This window comes from Echinops telfairi, unplaced genomic scaffold (assembly GCF_000313985.2).
Source record: "Echinops telfairi isolate 266 unplaced genomic scaffold, ASM31398v2 ScPeMD7_4;HRSCAF=17, whole genome shotgun sequence".
Lineage (NCBI taxonomy): Eukaryota > Metazoa > Chordata > Mammalia > Afrosoricida > Tenrecidae > Echinops > Echinops telfairi.
The window spans coordinates 27,217,299-27,234,263 of record NW_022103900.1 but is presented as its reverse complement, the minus strand read 5'-3'; the positions used below and the strand labels follow the sequence as shown (position 1 = coordinate 27,234,263).

At 47.0% G+C, this 16,965-nt stretch overlaps 1 protein-coding gene and 1 pseudogene across 2 annotated transcripts in view; both read left to right on the top strand.

Annotated features, from left to right (window-relative positions):
* LYPD6B (LY6/PLAUR domain containing 6B) overlaps nucleotides 1–2,830 on the top strand; it is a 231,967-nt gene extending 229,137 nt beyond the window's left edge. For both annotated transcript variants that reach the window (XM_045299285.1, XM_004703831.2), the window contains 2 exons: nucleotides 95–225; nucleotides 2,127–2,830. In XM_045299285.1, coding sequence (XP_045155220.1) covers nucleotides 95–225; nucleotides 2,127–2,291 — 296 coding nt within the window. In that variant the 3' untranslated portion in view covers nucleotides 2,292–2,830. The remainder of the gene's footprint in view (nucleotides 1–94; nucleotides 226–2,126) is intronic.
* On the top strand, nucleotides 2,688–11,488 carry LOC123522590 (annotated as a pseudogene).
* Nucleotides 11,489–16,965: the final 5,477 nt, after the last annotated feature.

The following is a 16,965-nucleotide window of genomic DNA, read 5'->3' as shown; positions in this document are numbered from 1 at the left end:
TTTCCGAAGGGATTAGCGGGAGATCTTTCTGTGTTTTTTTGTAATGTGGAAAATGGCATTGCCCTGATCTCCCCTCTTCTTTCTCCCTGCCCAGATACCCAGTACTGTCTGACCGTTCATCACTTCACCAGGCAGGGCAGGAGTACCGCCATCACCAAAAAGTGCGCCTCCCAGAGCGAATGCCATTTTGTTGGCTGCCACCACAGCCTGGACTCGGACCACACAGTAAGGGTCGTGCGTGTGAGACATGACTTTGCAAAAGGTTCATGCTAAGTTGTCTATCATGGAAAGTTTCAGGTGTGTTCTATGTCATGGGAAAGTCAGGAAGGACAAGTAATATGTTGAATGCATTTGCGCTTCAAGGAAACACTCCATACGCTGTAGTTGCTCAGTGTCATCTGAAGTGTTCTGACTCCTGGCGAGCCCACGTAGAACACACCGAAACCCTGGGGACGCCTGCACCATCCTCGCTGTCCTTGCTTCTGCCCATCGTGGCAGCCCCTGCGTCAAGCCATCCTGTTGAGGAACTTCCTCTTTTTCCTGCCCCCCCCCCTTTACCAAGCATGGTGGCCTCTTCCCACAACCGGGTTCTCCTGCGAACACATCCAAGGACGTGAGATGAAGTCTTGCCCTCCTTGCTTCTAAGAAGTGCTCCGCTGTATTTCCAACACAGATTTGTTTGTGCTTCTGGCCGTCCATGGCTAAGGTCAAGGAAAGGGGAACCAAAGAGAATTGGAACACTGTCCACATCAAATAATGTCACCCGCAAATGACAATCATGGGTAGTATCCAGAGTTACAGCTTAAGCCTTGGACTTCTGGGGAATTTTTTGAGGCCTGCTTCAGTGGCCCAAGCACAAAGCGTTCATGAAAGCATGATAGGTAGTGCCCTTGACACAAGCATGGGGAGAGGAGCCTGGTGTACAGTGACTCCTTGTTTTCTCCCCCACCTCTACAGAGGAGAGGAAGTGAGCACTGGGCGGGGAGCCTCCGTTTAGTACAATGAGCCCACAGAGGTCTTTGAGATCCATGGGTCTCCTTCTTGGGCGCATGCCATCAATCGAAACGTGCATTGTACTCTTTGCTATGCCTGGGATGCTGAAATGTTGGAGAAGAAAACAAAAACAAAGCTTGGAAGGGTGTTGATTTCATGAGGTTTTAGAATTTGACTTTGCTTAAAAGTTCAGAGAAGTGGGTCTGACATCATTGGTTTTTGGTTCGGGCCTGGACATCTGGATTGGTGTTTTTTGTTTTTTTTTATGTACCCCAAGGTGACTCAGTGGAAACCACTGATCTAGAGCCTTGCTAAATACACAGTCCTCCACACAACGCCCCCCCCCCACCCCGCCCCCAGCCCCCAGCCTGCGTGTGGTCCATAGGGTTTGCTTGGCTACAACTTCTATGGAAGCTGATGACCAGGCACTTCTCCTACAGTATCCCTGTCTGTCTTTGAACCAGCAACCTCTAGGTGAATAGTCAAGGGTCAATTGCTTGTGCCACCCTGAGACCTAGAGGTACAGGTCTTTATCTTTCCTAGACGTTCTGGAAGCCTCCATTAGTGTCTAGGTTTAACAGGCTAAGCCATTGTAAAGGCCAAGCACAGGGAATTACCATGGTTCCATACAGTCCTTAGAAGTAGCTGTAACCTTGTGCTGTAAGGGACCCACCCCTTTTCACCACTCAGCAACCATAATTAGCAAGCCGTTGCTGCCCTGACGATAGGAATCAGGTGTTAGCACAGACAGTAGAGCTTCATTATTATCCTCTAAAATGCAGCACCAAGAAGAAAAATCAATGACTAATCCCCACAGTTCCTAGCTTTCATTTTCCCTCACAAGCTTGTAGAAGAATTGTCGAACCAATCCAGCAGCCTCATTCAGTTTTGGCTGGCTTATGGTTGGGTTTGGCACACGGAGTCCTGGTTAGAATGGAGATGCTCAGGATGGTCTGCCCTCCCAGCCAGTGAGTTGAGGGCACACAGTGGGGAGCGTCGGCTGGAGAACCATCTGGCATTCTGTCTGTAGAGAGACCCGAGGACACTTTTCTTTGTTTTATCCCTTCCCTGTTGTTATTATTATTCCTGGTATTCAAGCACCACTCCTCCCCCCTTCCCACGTTTTGTAACAGGAGTGCCGGTCTTGCTGCGAAGGAATGATCTGCAATGTGGACCTGCCCACCAATCATACGAACGCCGTCTTTGCGGTCATGCATGCGCAGAGGACGTCTGATGGCAGCATGCACGTGCTCCACCTGCCAGTCCTTGTCGGGGTCTTCATGCTTCCCTTGCTATGACGATACCATCCTTCAAAGTGGCAGACACCCGTCTTCAACCGCCCACACGGACAAACTGTGTACACGGTGAACTTTTGAGTAAAGACCAACTTGGCAGCTGGTGAAGAGGGCACATTGGAGCCCAGCGCAGTCAGTTGTTTGCTTAGCTAAGGCGTGAGGTCACAGGATTGGGAGGAAGGGGATTCTTTAGTCTCCAGGTTTCCTTGTTGGGGGGGGGGGGGCTGGCTCGCTGTTGTCAGTTCTGCAAGAAGGATCCTTACAACATCTATAAGGAGGTGCAGTAGACTAGAGAGCCACCACCTGACCAGGCCTTCAGCTGCAAGGACTTCTTGACCCCACAGAACCCCTCAGAGGCTGCTGGGTCCAACCCCCTCAGTGCTGTGATTTGCTTAGAGCATGATTATGAAAGCTAGCCCTTCCCCAGGATGCAAAAGCAGTGTCCCCTTCAACGACATGGTAAGCGGGAAGGGCAGGGCAGAAGAGAACTGATATGAAATCTACTTGATAATCGTGGGAGGGGAAATAAAGCTTTTAAATTATACAGTGTACGTGCAAGTTTCTTGTGTGGCACCTACCCATGTCCATCCTTAAGGAGGTCAGTGAAGTCATGTCTTCTGTATCATGGGTGTTATATTCTGGCTTTAAAAAATGTGATGCCAAATGCATGCATGCATACACACACACACACACACACACACACACACACACACACACTCAGAGAAGAATCGGGTGTGATGTGCAGACTTAGTGAAATGAGAAGGTGAGCCCACCTCCTTGATTAGAGAAGACGACATCTAAAAGCATCATGCACCCTCAGCATGGACAAAGTGTCCCTGCTGCAAGAATTGTGCCGACCCCAGTGTTTGTTCAGTTGTGTCTGGGGGCACCATGAACTGGGCACTGAACACTAACAACAGAACCCTGGCAAGATGACCCTTCTGCCTACAATCTACCGGTCATCTCTGTCAGGTCCATCGAGAAGTCCCTCTCTACATCTAAAATGTTTGGTCTCTGTCCTCTTCTGCCTTTATAACAGTCTCAGAATTTCCAGTGTGCATCATCTCTCTGTTTCTAGAAAACATTTCCTGCTTGACACTTTAGACGTGACCTTTAGCACTTGGTCCTTACATGTGTAGAGATAAGTTAGTTCTGTCAGGTTTCTTATTTTTGACCTTTTATTGCATCCACTGTTAAAATGCTAGGACTCTGTGAAATACACTGACCATCCTGCCTGTCATCTGAATTCACCAGTGACAAGGGTTGGCCTCAAATCTGGTCCACCTCTTATTTTAGTGTCTCAAGTTTTAGTGAAACACAGTCATGCCCATTCATTTATATATGAGGGGGCCCTCCTCGCTCCCAAAATGGAAAAATGTTCCACTGGGCAGAGCTTTCATAGGCAAGCATCAGGTAACTCCCTCTGAGTTAGTGCACCCAGTGGCATTGCCTGGGAAGGTGCTCTCTGGTCACAGGGAACTTTTCTCGTCAAAGCAGTTTCACTCAAACCTCATTTTTAGTGATGGCCAATTTAAGAGAATAGTATGTGGCTGTGAAATTGTGTTTCCTGCTCAGGAAAAATGCTGCAGAAACTGTTGTTATGTTGAACACAGCTTACAAAGACAGTGCTTGGGAAAAACTCAAGTATATGAGTGAGTTTCTCATTTCAAAAATGGTGAAATGTCGATTGTTGATAAACTTCCTTCTGGATGTCCGTCAACTTCCCAGTCGAAAATGTCAACTGTAGTGCTTTTGGTGTGCACTCCACCAGGTCAGACTGTCAATCAAGCTTTCTACTTAGAGGTTCTGAAAAGATTGTGTAACAGTGTGGGACAAAAAAGGCCTGATTTGTGGCAGATGGGGGACTGCTATTTTCCACCACAACAATGAACCTACTCATGCAGCCATCTTAGTGCGCCAGTTTTTGGCAAAAAAAAAAACATGCCTCTCTAGCCCCATGCACCTTCCTCACCTCCCTCACCTAACCTCACTCCTGTGACTTCTTTTTGTTTACATGAATAAAGAGGGTCATAGAAGGACAACAATTTGATGACATAGAAGAGATGAAGAAAAAAATGAGGTGCTGTCAGCCATCCAAACATGAGTTTGAACAATGTTTCCAAGAATGGAATTGCAGATTTGACAGATGATTAAGTGTAATGGAGAGTACTTTGAAGGTGATAATGTTTTATTAAAAAATGTAAATACACAGCTTTGGGGTTGGGGGATTCTGTTTTTTTGGGGGTACACCCTCGTATTGTTTATGACTGCTTTCACGTTACAATGACGGGGTTGAATGTTTACAGTGGAGATTGGTTTTCAAAACCTGGAATGTTCACCATCTTTCCCAGCAAAGGGGCTAGAAGGCAAGTGTGCATTGAGGAAACGTGGCTTTTGTTTGTTGCAGGAATTGCATCATCAGGGATGATTTCTCTGAACAGTGGTTTTCCAGCTCATTTTTCTTGTTTGCTTTTGTCCTTACAGTCAGTGCCTGCTTCTTCTTTGTTTGGATAGTTTGTTCCAGTTTTCCATACAGCATCTTAGGAACTATGTGCTGGTTTCAGGAGCTGGGCGATAGTGATGTTTCATCTCTTCCTTGAAGCATTGTGAGCGCCTCATCCTTAGGCTCTTTAGCTTCCAATTAAACAGGGAGGGGGAGAGAGTATCATTCTTTCGCTGTCGCTGGCCAACCTTCAACTCACCTGGAAGCCTCAGGTATGAAGCCTGATGCAGATTTACCTACCTTTCACTCAGCACCTTGAAGTATTAACGTTTTCTTGGCTTATGCTTGTTGGAAATCAATTACCTATGCTTCACTTGGAACATTTGAATCGCATCTTTGGTTGTCTTTTTATTCCCCCGGGTTTCTTTGTAATTGACGAATTGTCTTGTTAAACACCATTAGCAGACAGTGTTTTTCCTTTCTGATTTTAGTTCTGCTGTCTAGATTAGTAAAATGTCCTGTGTGTGTGTGTGTGTGTGTGCATTTTCCTGTCCCAAGGAAGCATCTTCATTTTCTTGTCTGCACCCACATGTCAAGTTTGCCTATGTGTCTCTTCTTCCTGCCACTTTCCGAAGCATTCAACACCGATCGACAACAAGCACAGGAGGGCACTATGCTCAGAGGAAGCAAGTTCCTGGCAAACGGGGCCATAAGTAGGGTTGCCAGATTTAGCAAATGAAACGGCAGGATGCCTGGGTAAATTAAATTTCAGATAACAGTATTATGATATAGGTGATACATCTTAAGACAATGGTTTTTCAGTCCCCTTAGTCAATTGGAATCTTCTGGATAACTTAAAATGAGTGCACATACTCAGGGCCTCTTGCAGATGTAGATTCTGTAGAGCTCTCACTGAATGTTAACAAAAAAAACATTTTTACATGCATTGCCCGATGATTGCGATGGTCAGCCAGCTTTGTCCATCCTGACCTGGGAGGAGGAGTACTTTCTCTGAGCCTGGTGCTTGGCCACATGCTAGAAATGCTAACAATGAGTAAAGAGGTAGACACATAGTCTGGGTTGGCACTGTGGTCCCTCAAAGTATGATCTTGCAGGCAGACAGCATTAGGGACCCCTAGAAACTTCAAAATGCAAATTTTTGATCTTCGTCACTGTTTACTGAATCGGACACTTTTAGGGTTAACTCACTGTCACTGAGTCAATTCTGACTCATAGCGACCCTGCAGGACAGAGTAGAACTGCCTCTTTGGGTTTCCAAGATTTTAAATCTTTATGAGAGTAAACAGCCTCATCTATCTCTTGTGTAGAAGCTGGTAGGTTCGAACCACTGACCTTGTGATTGCAGCGTTTTTGTCCATTGCACATAGGCCTAAAATGGACAAGTGTCTTAGACCCCAGAATCGTTGCATTCGTCCCTAGGGAACTTGAGCACGAAGACTACTTTGGCGTCATAAGTTATGTGTTAGGCTGCCAACCACAAGGTCAGTGGTTCTAACCCACCATGGGAGGAAGATGAGGCTTTCCTCTCCCGTAAAGATGAACAGGCTTGGAACCCCACAGGCGCATTTCTGCTCTGTCCTGCAGGGTCGCTATGAGTTGGACTGGCAAGACGGCAGTGAGTTTGGAGGTGTTGTGAAAGGCATAGACAGATTTGTTCTAATGGAAGCAAAAGGATTGGCTATGAATCTGAGGAGGGCTGGAGGCCTGTCCATGGTGTATTTGAAATAGATCTATGTTCTAGAATAGACTTTGAATTTCCATCCATCCATGCTTTCCCGAGAAAGACAAAATAGGAACGGAGCCTTTCTCTTCCCCAGCCGTGTCTGAGCGCTCCTTAAATTAGATTCTCAGTGAAGTTAGCAGTCAGACGGGACAGTCATTGGTTTCCTTGCCATCTGCATTCTGTCATGTCAGTTTCTACATGAAGGATGTTTCCTGAGAAAAGCGAGGCGGGTCGGCTTCTCTTCCTCACTGGGAAGAACTTCTCAAGCCCCACAAAGCATGAAATGAGCAATCTGGACTGGGGTGCACTGGGGAGGGGAGGTGTGGCATCGAGAAAACGTATTTCATGTTTGTGACATTACTAAAGTCTTATGCAAAATTTTTTTGTGTGAGTGACATTTACACTCTAGCTTATAAAAGTTTACTCTGACCTTTAAATCTTGGACATTTTATTCCCCCCCCCCTCTGTGCTTCATCATCGAGTTTATGATTTGTGAGAGGGGAGGTCACATTGTGATGCTGTTCGTGCCGGGGTGCCAATCACGGTGGTGACAAAGGTGAGTAGATCCACAAAGGTGAAAGTTACAGAAGGTGGAAAGGAGTGGCTGTGGTAATGTGAAGCGGCCGTTGGGCATTGCTCCACTGAAACGTCCCTCTAGCCGACTTCCCATTGCTCCTGTCCTCCTCGAAATTCTCTGCCTCCTTCCCAGCACCCTTCTCCCACCACCTCTGCAACATCTGGTGTTGAAGTGGACGCGGAGTGGTCTTTGGGTGACCTGGGGAATGGAAGCTCACCAGAGTGGGCTATGCAAAGTGGAACTCCGCCAGCTCCCTCCCAGGAGTGTCCTTGAGCAGGTCTGGGCATTTGCATGCTTACCAAGCATCTCAGGTGATTCTGATACGGGTAGTTTGAAGGCCTTTGTAAAAAATAGAAACAGCGTGGGCCTCAGCATCAGATCAGAAAAGTAGGAAGAGACCATTACACCCCCGCCTTCCCTACAATGTTTTAGAGTACGTGCAAACTGGCACACACTCAGTGAACAAGCTGAGCTGCTCTTCAAAAAGTTGGAGGGGTGTGTGTGTGTTTGGGTAGGGGGGAGCACCTTGAAGGAAAGGCTTAGCAAGCTGCTTCTGAACCTCCAGCCAGTGGGAGTACCGAATAGGATTTCCCTCTGATATGCACAAGGTCGCTATGAGCCCCAATCCACATGGTAGCCCACAGTTGAAGGGACAGGAGGCACCTGGAAGGTTCTGGAGGTTGGGAGGGCCACCATGCCAGCAATGCTCTTAAGAAGCCTGGGACAAATGAGAATTTCTGGAAACTGGGACCCCCAGGAAATATTTGCTTGGCAGTCTCTTACAGGCAAGCTGGACGTCGCAGGTCCTAGCCATTGACTGGGAGCCCTCACTGCCCTGAGTCCATTCTGACGCATGGAGACCCTACATGATGTAGAACTGCCTCTATGTGTTTCCGAGATAGTTGAAGTTTATTGTGCTAACCTGGCTGATAAACCCATGTGGGGTTAATTGAGGGGCGGAGAGATAAATGGCTCAGTGAGCCTCGCCTTTCTAGTTCTTGGGTCTCTTGCTTTGTGATCGTGGGACCAGGGTACAGTTGCCTTAGCCAGTTCCCTGCATCAGCTGGCAAGGCTCACTTCCTGCAAGACATTCCTGAGGAGAAGCCACATGGACCTACCCCGATGCAGCCCTGGATGCTGGAGCAGCCATGTGGAGACCCATGCCAGTGCTGAGATGCTTACATGCCCACTGATTCAGCTTTCCTCCTGCAGTCGGCGTCATAGTGTGTGTTTTATGAGATGGAGGAGGAAGTTGTGGATTGGTGTCAGACAAATGTGCTAATGTTGGACGTGTGGCCTTAGGCAGCACTGGGTTGGGATGTTTTCTTGATGTGCACTTACCCTCTATATAAAACTCTTCCTTATACATAGGAATTTCTGTGGATTTGTTTCTCTAATGTACCCAGACTGACAGTTTCCAAGGCTGTAAATCTTTACTGAAGCATAAAGCCACATCCTTCTGCCATAGAGGTGATGGTGGGTTTGACCTGCTTTGTGTTAGTCTGGGTAGACCAGAGAAACAAATTCATAGAGACACTCATATATGCATAAGAAATAACTTTATAGACAAGAGCAATTGAATATTGAGAAAACATCCCAGCCCAGTCCAGATCAAGTCCATAAGTCCAGTATTAATCCATATGTCTGATACTAATCTACAAAGTCCTCTTCAGACTCACAAAATATATGCAATGATGCTGAATGCAGGAAGACCACAGGCCAGTGGGAAGTCTTGTGGATCCAGTGGTGGTGTAAGGATCTCAGCACTGGCAGGGGCCTCCACGGGGCTTCTCCAGCTCAGGTCACTAGTGTAGTTCTATGTGTCTTGTCAGCTGCAATGTCTCCCAGAGAATGAGCCTGTGTCCTGCCTTCAATGAGCTATTTATCTCCTTAGCACCTCCAAATGAGGTCATCAAGCTGCAACCTGATTGACAGGCTAAACTCCGCCCCTTCACTCTTAATCCTCTCAGACTGACAACAGATTATGTGACGACCACATTCTTGTTCTGTGGTCAGCAGCCACACATGTAACCCAGTACGCCAGTAGGGAAAGAGACAAAGCAAAGGACAAGACAAGCCCGTCTCCGAAGGGGCTAAGCAAGACTAAAACCAGAGCCCATCTGAACAGACTCTAAAAGGAGATAGGCGACAAAGGGCAAGTAGCTCCTGGAGACAGATTCTGACAGGGATCTTTGAGTGTCTCCGGAGAGGGCACCTTTTATAGAATGTTGTATCCATGATTGTGACTTTGGTAGCAAATAAGAGAGAGTCCCCCTCAGATTTGAATAAGTGAATTTATCAGCTCACAACCTGCAAGTGGGTTTCAGGATGGACTTAAGCCTGTGGTTCTGGCTCCTCCTCCCACTCCTCCTTTGCCGACTCCCCTCACCGCCATGCCCTCTGGCAGCAAGATGGGGACAGCTCTCCCACACTTCCCATCCAGTATCCAGAGGAATCGTTAAAGGTTACAGCTGGAAGTGCTCTTAAAGACAAACAGATCTTCACCCAGACTCAAATTGTAAGCAAGGGAGATGAGGTCCCCTTTGCTTTAGTGCAACTAAAGGGAGTTCAGGTCCCCGGGGCATGTGGAAAGGACGTTGTTTGGTAGCTGAGGGAATGCTGTCATATTAAAGATAGAAAGCCAGGACCTTGGAAGCTGTCTACCTTTGCCCTAACTGCATAGCTGGCTAGAAACAGGCACAGGCAGGGGAGCTCCAACTCCCTGCTTTCTGCAATTCTCCCCACGTTTGCTTTTGATTCATGTGCCCGACACATCTGCAAAGAGTGAGGAGTGTACGTAGCACTTCTCACATGACTCGCTGAAAGACGCTTGGCTTCAGCGAGGACCCGTGTGTCACAGAATGTGCTCGGTTTGGGCAGCACTACCTCCCAAATGCCAATAAATATGAGGTGATAACCCCGATGTCCTCCCGAAGGTTGGTGTCTGTCGCCCAAGGCAGTCCCTGTGGTATCCTCCCTAGCAGACCACACAGACTCCTTAGTCGTGTTTATCTGCTGCCTCTGCTCGTCCGTTATTCTAGTATTATACGTGATGCCACTGGGGCAGCCTATCGAAGCCTGGAGCTACTGAGACACTGACTTCTACATATGAGGTATATCCTATGCACTTGATAAATGCACAATGAAGGAAAGAACTCAAGCCCTTTAGAGATGCTCCATCCGGTACCGACCTCTTTCCATTATCCTTGCATGAGCAGAGGCAGAAACATTCTATGTCACCTTAAACAAGGTGTAATATTTACATAATCTGGTGTCAATTTGAGGATTAAGAGTGTAGGGGTAGTCTAGCCTGTCAGTCAGGATATAGCCAATGAGGACTCTGTGTGGGCATGGCCTTCTCCTGAGGATTCTGGGAACTCCTGTATTCCTCCTTGGAGGCAGGAGACACACTCACTCTCTGTTCACTCGCTGTGAGACATCCCTGTGGGTAAGATACATGGAGAGAGGATGATGGAGCCAGACCTCTGGAGCCGGAGAAACCACATGGAGAGCCCTGCCAGCACTGAGATGCTTACATCACTGTATCCACAAGACTTCCCACCCACTGGCCTGTGATCTTCCTGCATTCAATATCATTGCATGTGTTTCATAAGTGTGAAGAGGACTTTATAGATTGGTGTCAGACATATGGGCTAATATCAGACTTAGGGACTTGATCTGGACTGGGCTGGGGTGTTTACTCAGTATTCAATAGCTCTTGTCTATAAACCTGTTTCTTATACACATACGAGTGTCTATGAGTTTGTTTCTCAAGTCTACCTGGACTAACACACAAGGGTTGTTTCAAACACCTCTTCTTGGATTTTGTTTTTACATTTGCTGACCGGGTCAATGGCCCCAATAGATGTGAATCGCAGTCATTGCATTATCCTCTAGGTTTAAAGTGCTGACCACTCCTGAGGGCTCAACTGTGAGCCAATCAAGAAGGCAATGCTGATCTTTTATTGGGAACCCCCACCCCCACCCACCAACATAGTCAAGTTCACACCAAAATGGTGAAGAAGGGGGCCCGGTCATCATTGAGAAGTACTATAAGTACCTGGGCAATGATTGCCACACCAACACGAGTTGAGAGCCAGTATTCCCAGCAAGAAACTGTAACAAGATAGCAGGCTATGCCACACATCTGGTGAAGTGGATACACAGAGGCCCCTGAGAGAGATCGCCATCAAGCTGTGGGAAGAGGAGAGCAAAATGAGAGAGATTATGTTCCTGAGGTCTCGGCCCTGCATCACATCACGGAAGTGAATCCAGGCCCTGAGGAAAGGTTGACGCTCTTGGACTTTGGCAGTCTGTCCAACCTGCAGGTCTCTCAACCCCCAGTGGGAATGAATTTCAAACATGACATGGAGCCGTTTGAATCTGTCCATGATGCTGTAGTATTTTCAATAAACCTGGGGCACAATGCCTTCTGAGTATTTTACCATCTTTTTATTTCTACTCTTTCTCTAATCCCTCTGAAATTCTTCTTTTTATTATTTCTAAATAACTCAATCTCAAGACAGAAATCTGTCCTGAATAATGAGGAGTTGCCATCTTTTAGCCAATAGATTTAGACCAGAATTCAGTAACAGTGGAAAATGTATATTTTTTCAGATAGCTTAAAAGATGCTGAAGGAAAAAGTCCTTTTCTAACTTATCCAGCAAAGGACAGTGAAGGAGCTGCCAGCTGAAAAGGAGAGGAACCACACAGAATTTTGGCTAAATTTTATACACTCAACTTTGAGGGGGTTGGTCTCATTTTAGGGTACAACAGACACCCCAAATCTCAAATATAATTAAGGAGAACATTTATTCAGTCTTAAACAGGACATTATCCAGATGAGGGAGACCATTAACACAAGGGCATAATTTCGTCCGAGAATTTCCAGTCAGACAGCTATTTCAATAAAGCATGGAACACAAAGGAAACCTTCACAAATTCATGACTGATGGCAGATGAATACATCATCGCTGTAGGTGGGACTACAGAAGCAGGAATGGGACACAGCCGTTATTTTAGAAGAGCTTACAAAATGGGTCCAGGTCTTTCAGTCCAAGGCAGTCGGAATCCCCAGGATGGTGATCGCCAGCAAGCCCTTAAGGAGACGGTCCCTGTCGGGGCTGGCTGGAAAGAGAGCGGAGGTCATTCATTTTCTAATGCGCTCTGCCGAGGGCAAGACTGCACGTCCTGGTCAATGTTGTTGTTATTGTTAGGTGCCCATCGAGTGGGCTCTGGCCCATAGGGACCGACAGAGTGAACCCCTGCAGGTCCAGCACCATCCAGAATGGGTCCCTTGCTCGAACCCCTTGCTGCAACCACAGTGTCAATCCATCTCTTTGAGGGTCTTCCTCTACAAACTGCCCTCTACAAACATGACGGCCTTCTCCAGGGCCTGGTCTCTCCTGATAACATGTCCAACTCATGGAAGTCCAACTAATCTCTCTGGAAAGAAGTGTAGCCGGGGGGGATCTTGGTCAATGGGGAAGAGGAATTCAGTGAAGGCTTAATCCACGTGGAGACTGTGCATATTGGATCTTGGGCTTCCGCTGCCATGCAAATCCTTCTACAAACACAGTACTCGGAATTTCAGCTCGAATATAGTATTTTCTTATAACCACAAAGCCAAATGATTTGGGAAGATGCTTTCTCAATGGTGTTTAGGCTGGAGCTTTTATTAATCTAGCTTCAAAAATTCAGGAATTCAAAGAAAGACAAGAGAAGGATTTTGATCATGGTTACAACGGTGTCTCATCTTTAACTCCTCAGGGGCAGGGCGCAATGGCTTGACTGTTAGACTAGATTAGTGAAATAATTCGACAAGATATCTATATTTTTCCTTTTTTAATGCAACATTTCAAAGTGAAAAGTGAGTTTAATTAAGTGGAACGATAACCCACGCTTAAATAAGCTAATGAAGCACGTATTGCGAACAAAATAACACGGTAAAAACTCGAGAGTGTGTGATTAGGGAAAAAAAATAGGCGTAAAACTTTCTTGTCTGTAAAGGAAAAGCAAGAATGCTAGATCTTATCTACTTTTTGAGCAAGGAGAGGGGCAAGGCCAAATCTTCCCCATTTCATTATCAACTCCTCTGGAAATGCAATTACCTGAAGTAGTTTGATGTCCCTTGTCAGATGCGGATAAGTGTTTGTGCTAACGATGCAAGGACAGCACCGAGGTATGCAGGCCCACAGTTCCCAGGGCGCACGTGCAGCATCCTAATCGGCTCTTAATTCTTTGACTAGGAGAAGCCTGCAGCGCCCTGAGGGGAGGTGGAAGCTGAGACATGCACAGTGCATGAAAATCATACTTGCCGGAGAGCATCTCAGCATCTGCTCTCTTGGAATCTCAGCAGAGATTCCGCAGTCATCTGAGACTCAGAGGTCAAGGCTGACCTAACTGATGACCCTTTTGGAGTGACTCCCCCACCCCACCCCGCCCCCCGACAGTTTAGCTTTATAAACAGCCTGGCTATGAATGGCTGGAGCCCCGGCTCACTCAAAGGCTTGCCCTGGAGGACGCACTCAGGACAAGGTTGCAAGAGGGAGACCGCCTTTACCACTCGGAGGGTGGAGGGGTTGATGGTGCTTTGTGGGTCCGTTGGTGTGCCGATGAATTATTTATAAGGCTGCAATGGGAAATGGCTTTGCAATCTAATATCGAATCAAATTTGAGTTCTTCCTCTCTCCACGGTCTCTGCATGTGACTAAACTCCTACCTTTTTTCAGATAAATTCCTCCAATTCTGAATTGTAGCCAATGTTTGATGTATTCATCCTTTACAGGAAGCAGTGAAAACCCAGCCCTGGTAAGTCCTTGATAAAAATGAACAGCTAGGAAAAGATACGACGGGGAGGATGCAAGAATACAGGAGGAGCCTGAAGTGTGAAGGGACCCGGGGCTGCCCGGACTTGGAGAACTGAGCACGGCCTAGGCCCTGGCTCACAGAGGGCCCTCGAACCTCTCAGCCTCTCACGTCTTTCCAGCACTGGTTCCTGAAATAGAGGCCAATGGCAGGCATATCATGGCGTTGCCCAAGAATCATTACATACTGGGTGGATTGAATTGATGCTATATTCTTCATTAAGCACTTAATCCACTGCTGTTTCATTTCCCACCCTTGCTTCTTATTGATTCCCTAACCATCTCCCGACATTGGAGCCTTGGTAGGGTAGTTGATTGTATGTTGGGCTGCTAAGTGCAAAGTCAGCGGTTTGAAACCACCAGCTTCTCTGTAGGTGAACGTTAAGGCTGTCTGTTCCCAGAAAGACTTACAGCCTTTGAAACCCAAAGGACAGTTCTACGCTGTCCCATAGGGCCACTTAGAGTCGATAGCAACTTGATGGCAATGAGTCCTAGGCATTGCAGAAGGATCAAGTGACAATTCTTTTAAGTAGTTGGTTGTATGCAAGTGCTGCAAATAAATATGAATGTATTATAGTATCTCCCTTTTCTTGTCAGTAAACAAATCAATTTTACAGAGCAGAATTGTGTTCTTTAGCAGCAGATTGCTTGGATTGTCTTCTGAGACACCTTGGGTGGACTCAAACCTTGAACCTCTTGGTTGGCAGCTCCCTCTACACCCCTTATCCAATTGGCTTCATTTTCTTAACAGAGATTTTCATTTTGCTGTCATATACTGATTGGCGGTCCTCAACGTCAAATGCTTCTTTAAAAAGAAAACATATATGTTTTATAGTATCAAGTGCTCAGGGTTCCCAGTGAATGTACTGTTTGATGAATTTTCTTTTAGGCAAATAGGCAAATTAATTTATACACACTGTTAATACCAATTATTAATGCTTTTCATTTTGTTGGCTTCAGCAATCTCTGCAGGACACGCACTGCAAGAAAATGGAAATTGATTTCACCAAGTTTGGCAAGACTGCGGTACTTTGTAACCTTTGCAACAATGCTTATTTGAAAAGGCTAGGTTTAATTATCCTTCTTTATGTGTGCCTGCATCTCAAGATGCGGATGGGTACCAGTTCTATTGCACTTGACAGTTAAAAGTAGATTCATCTCCAGTGCTCCCACTCTGCCCTTGATGCTTGTCACATAAGGAGACTTTAATATACCCACCAGTGAAGCATTAGCCTAGCTTATCTGCGTCTTAGTTTTTATACCTGGGAAAAAAGGAAAGCATGTCCCTCAGCTACAAGGCAGACTAGGAGCCAGACCGCAGGGACGGAATCAAGCCTGTGAAGAGCAAGCTCTCACTGAGACAGAGGCACCCTGGTGGCAAAGTGGGTAAATCATTCCGCTGCTAACTGAAGCGTTGATGGTTTGAACCCAGCAGCAGATTCCCAGGACAAAGTCTGCTTCCATTAAGACTCACCATCTTGCACACCCAATGGGACAACTCTGCTCTGTCCAAGAGGGTCACTATAAGTCAGATTGGACTCGGGCAAGTTTGGTCTTCTTTAAGACCAGAAGTGGGAGGGAGATCCACAGGGATGCAAGACCCTTGAAAGGCGGAAGAACTGAATCTTCTCTCGACTGCAATGCCTTTCATTTTATGATATTTCCGAGAATGCCTCTTTTTGATGTCGTCTCACTTTCTCTCTCTGAAGAATGACATCGCTGGCCATCTCTGTGGCAAAAACGGTGGTGGATAGAGAGATAGCGCTTATGGAGTCCATTCGGATTCATGGTAATGTTATGCATGTACCACAGAAAAAGCATAGCCTGGTCCGAACCATCCTCACCACTGTTGCCAGGTTCAAGGTCATTGCTTAGCTATTGTGCCAATCCATCTCACCCTCAGTGGCCTCTACTTCACCAATCACAATGTCCTTCTCCAGCTTTTGGGTTCTCCTGTGCCGTGCAAATGAATTGACCATGGTTGTACTGGGACCCTGAAGGTTTCGCGGGCTAATTTTTGGAAAGTAGCTCTCCAGCCCTTTCTTCCAAAATGGTCTTCATCTAGAAGCTCCACTGAAACCGCTCCACCATGGGTCACCCTGTTGGTGTCTGAAACACCAGTGGTGTGGCTTCTAGCATAAGCACTAGATGCAAACCACGTGAGTATGACAAACTGCCAGGCTCTTTGGAGGTGGCTCTGGAGTATAGCTTCTGGAGTATGGCCAGATGCTCTGATTCCTCCTGACTACCTCTGATGCTCCATCAGCTCTCGGCATGGCTTTTTCCTCTGCCCCCCACCCCACCCCCCATCTGATGCACTCGGTACTGTCTGATTTTGAGAGGCATTTTCACACCAGGTTCCCTCACAGGCCACTGTCCAGCGTGCAGCCTGGCTACCCCAGTTCAAGGCGTTGTGTGCAGTATTGGGGAGGGTGGGGGTGCAAGTGCATGTATCACAGGAAGAGCGTGTGATTCCCCCTCTGCATGGCAGCTGGGCAGGGCAGTTCCCTTCAGAGTGACAATGGGCAGGCGAAGTGCTGGGATGGATTAGGACCCCAAGGATAAGATGTAGGGACCTACTTGGAGCATCGTTTTAAAGCTAAGTGTGGCAATATGGAAAGTCTTTTGTTTTTTACGTCTCTTCGCCACTCCCCACCCCGACCTTCCCCATGGTGAATTCACAGCCTAGGTATTTCAAATTCAACGAACAAGGCCATGACTGGGGCAGCCACCACACTTGTAGAGGCTTGAAATGTTGGAGGCAAGTGCTGATGGAAAAAATGTTCTGGGTGCCAGTGTTCTGAACAGTGGGGGGCTATGTCTGTACAAGGATAAACTCCACAAGGGCACAAAGAAGGAGGATCCAGAAGTGAGACCCCAGAATGCCTGCTTCTCCTTTGGGTCTGGGCCTTTGGGTGCTCATCTTTTGAAGTCAGCACCCAGACACGAGACGGAGCAAAAGGCTGCAAGCCCAGGGAACCCCTGACTGGGAGCCGGCGTCAGACGTGTGGGAGCTCACGTCATGAAACCTCACCGGCGGGGGTGG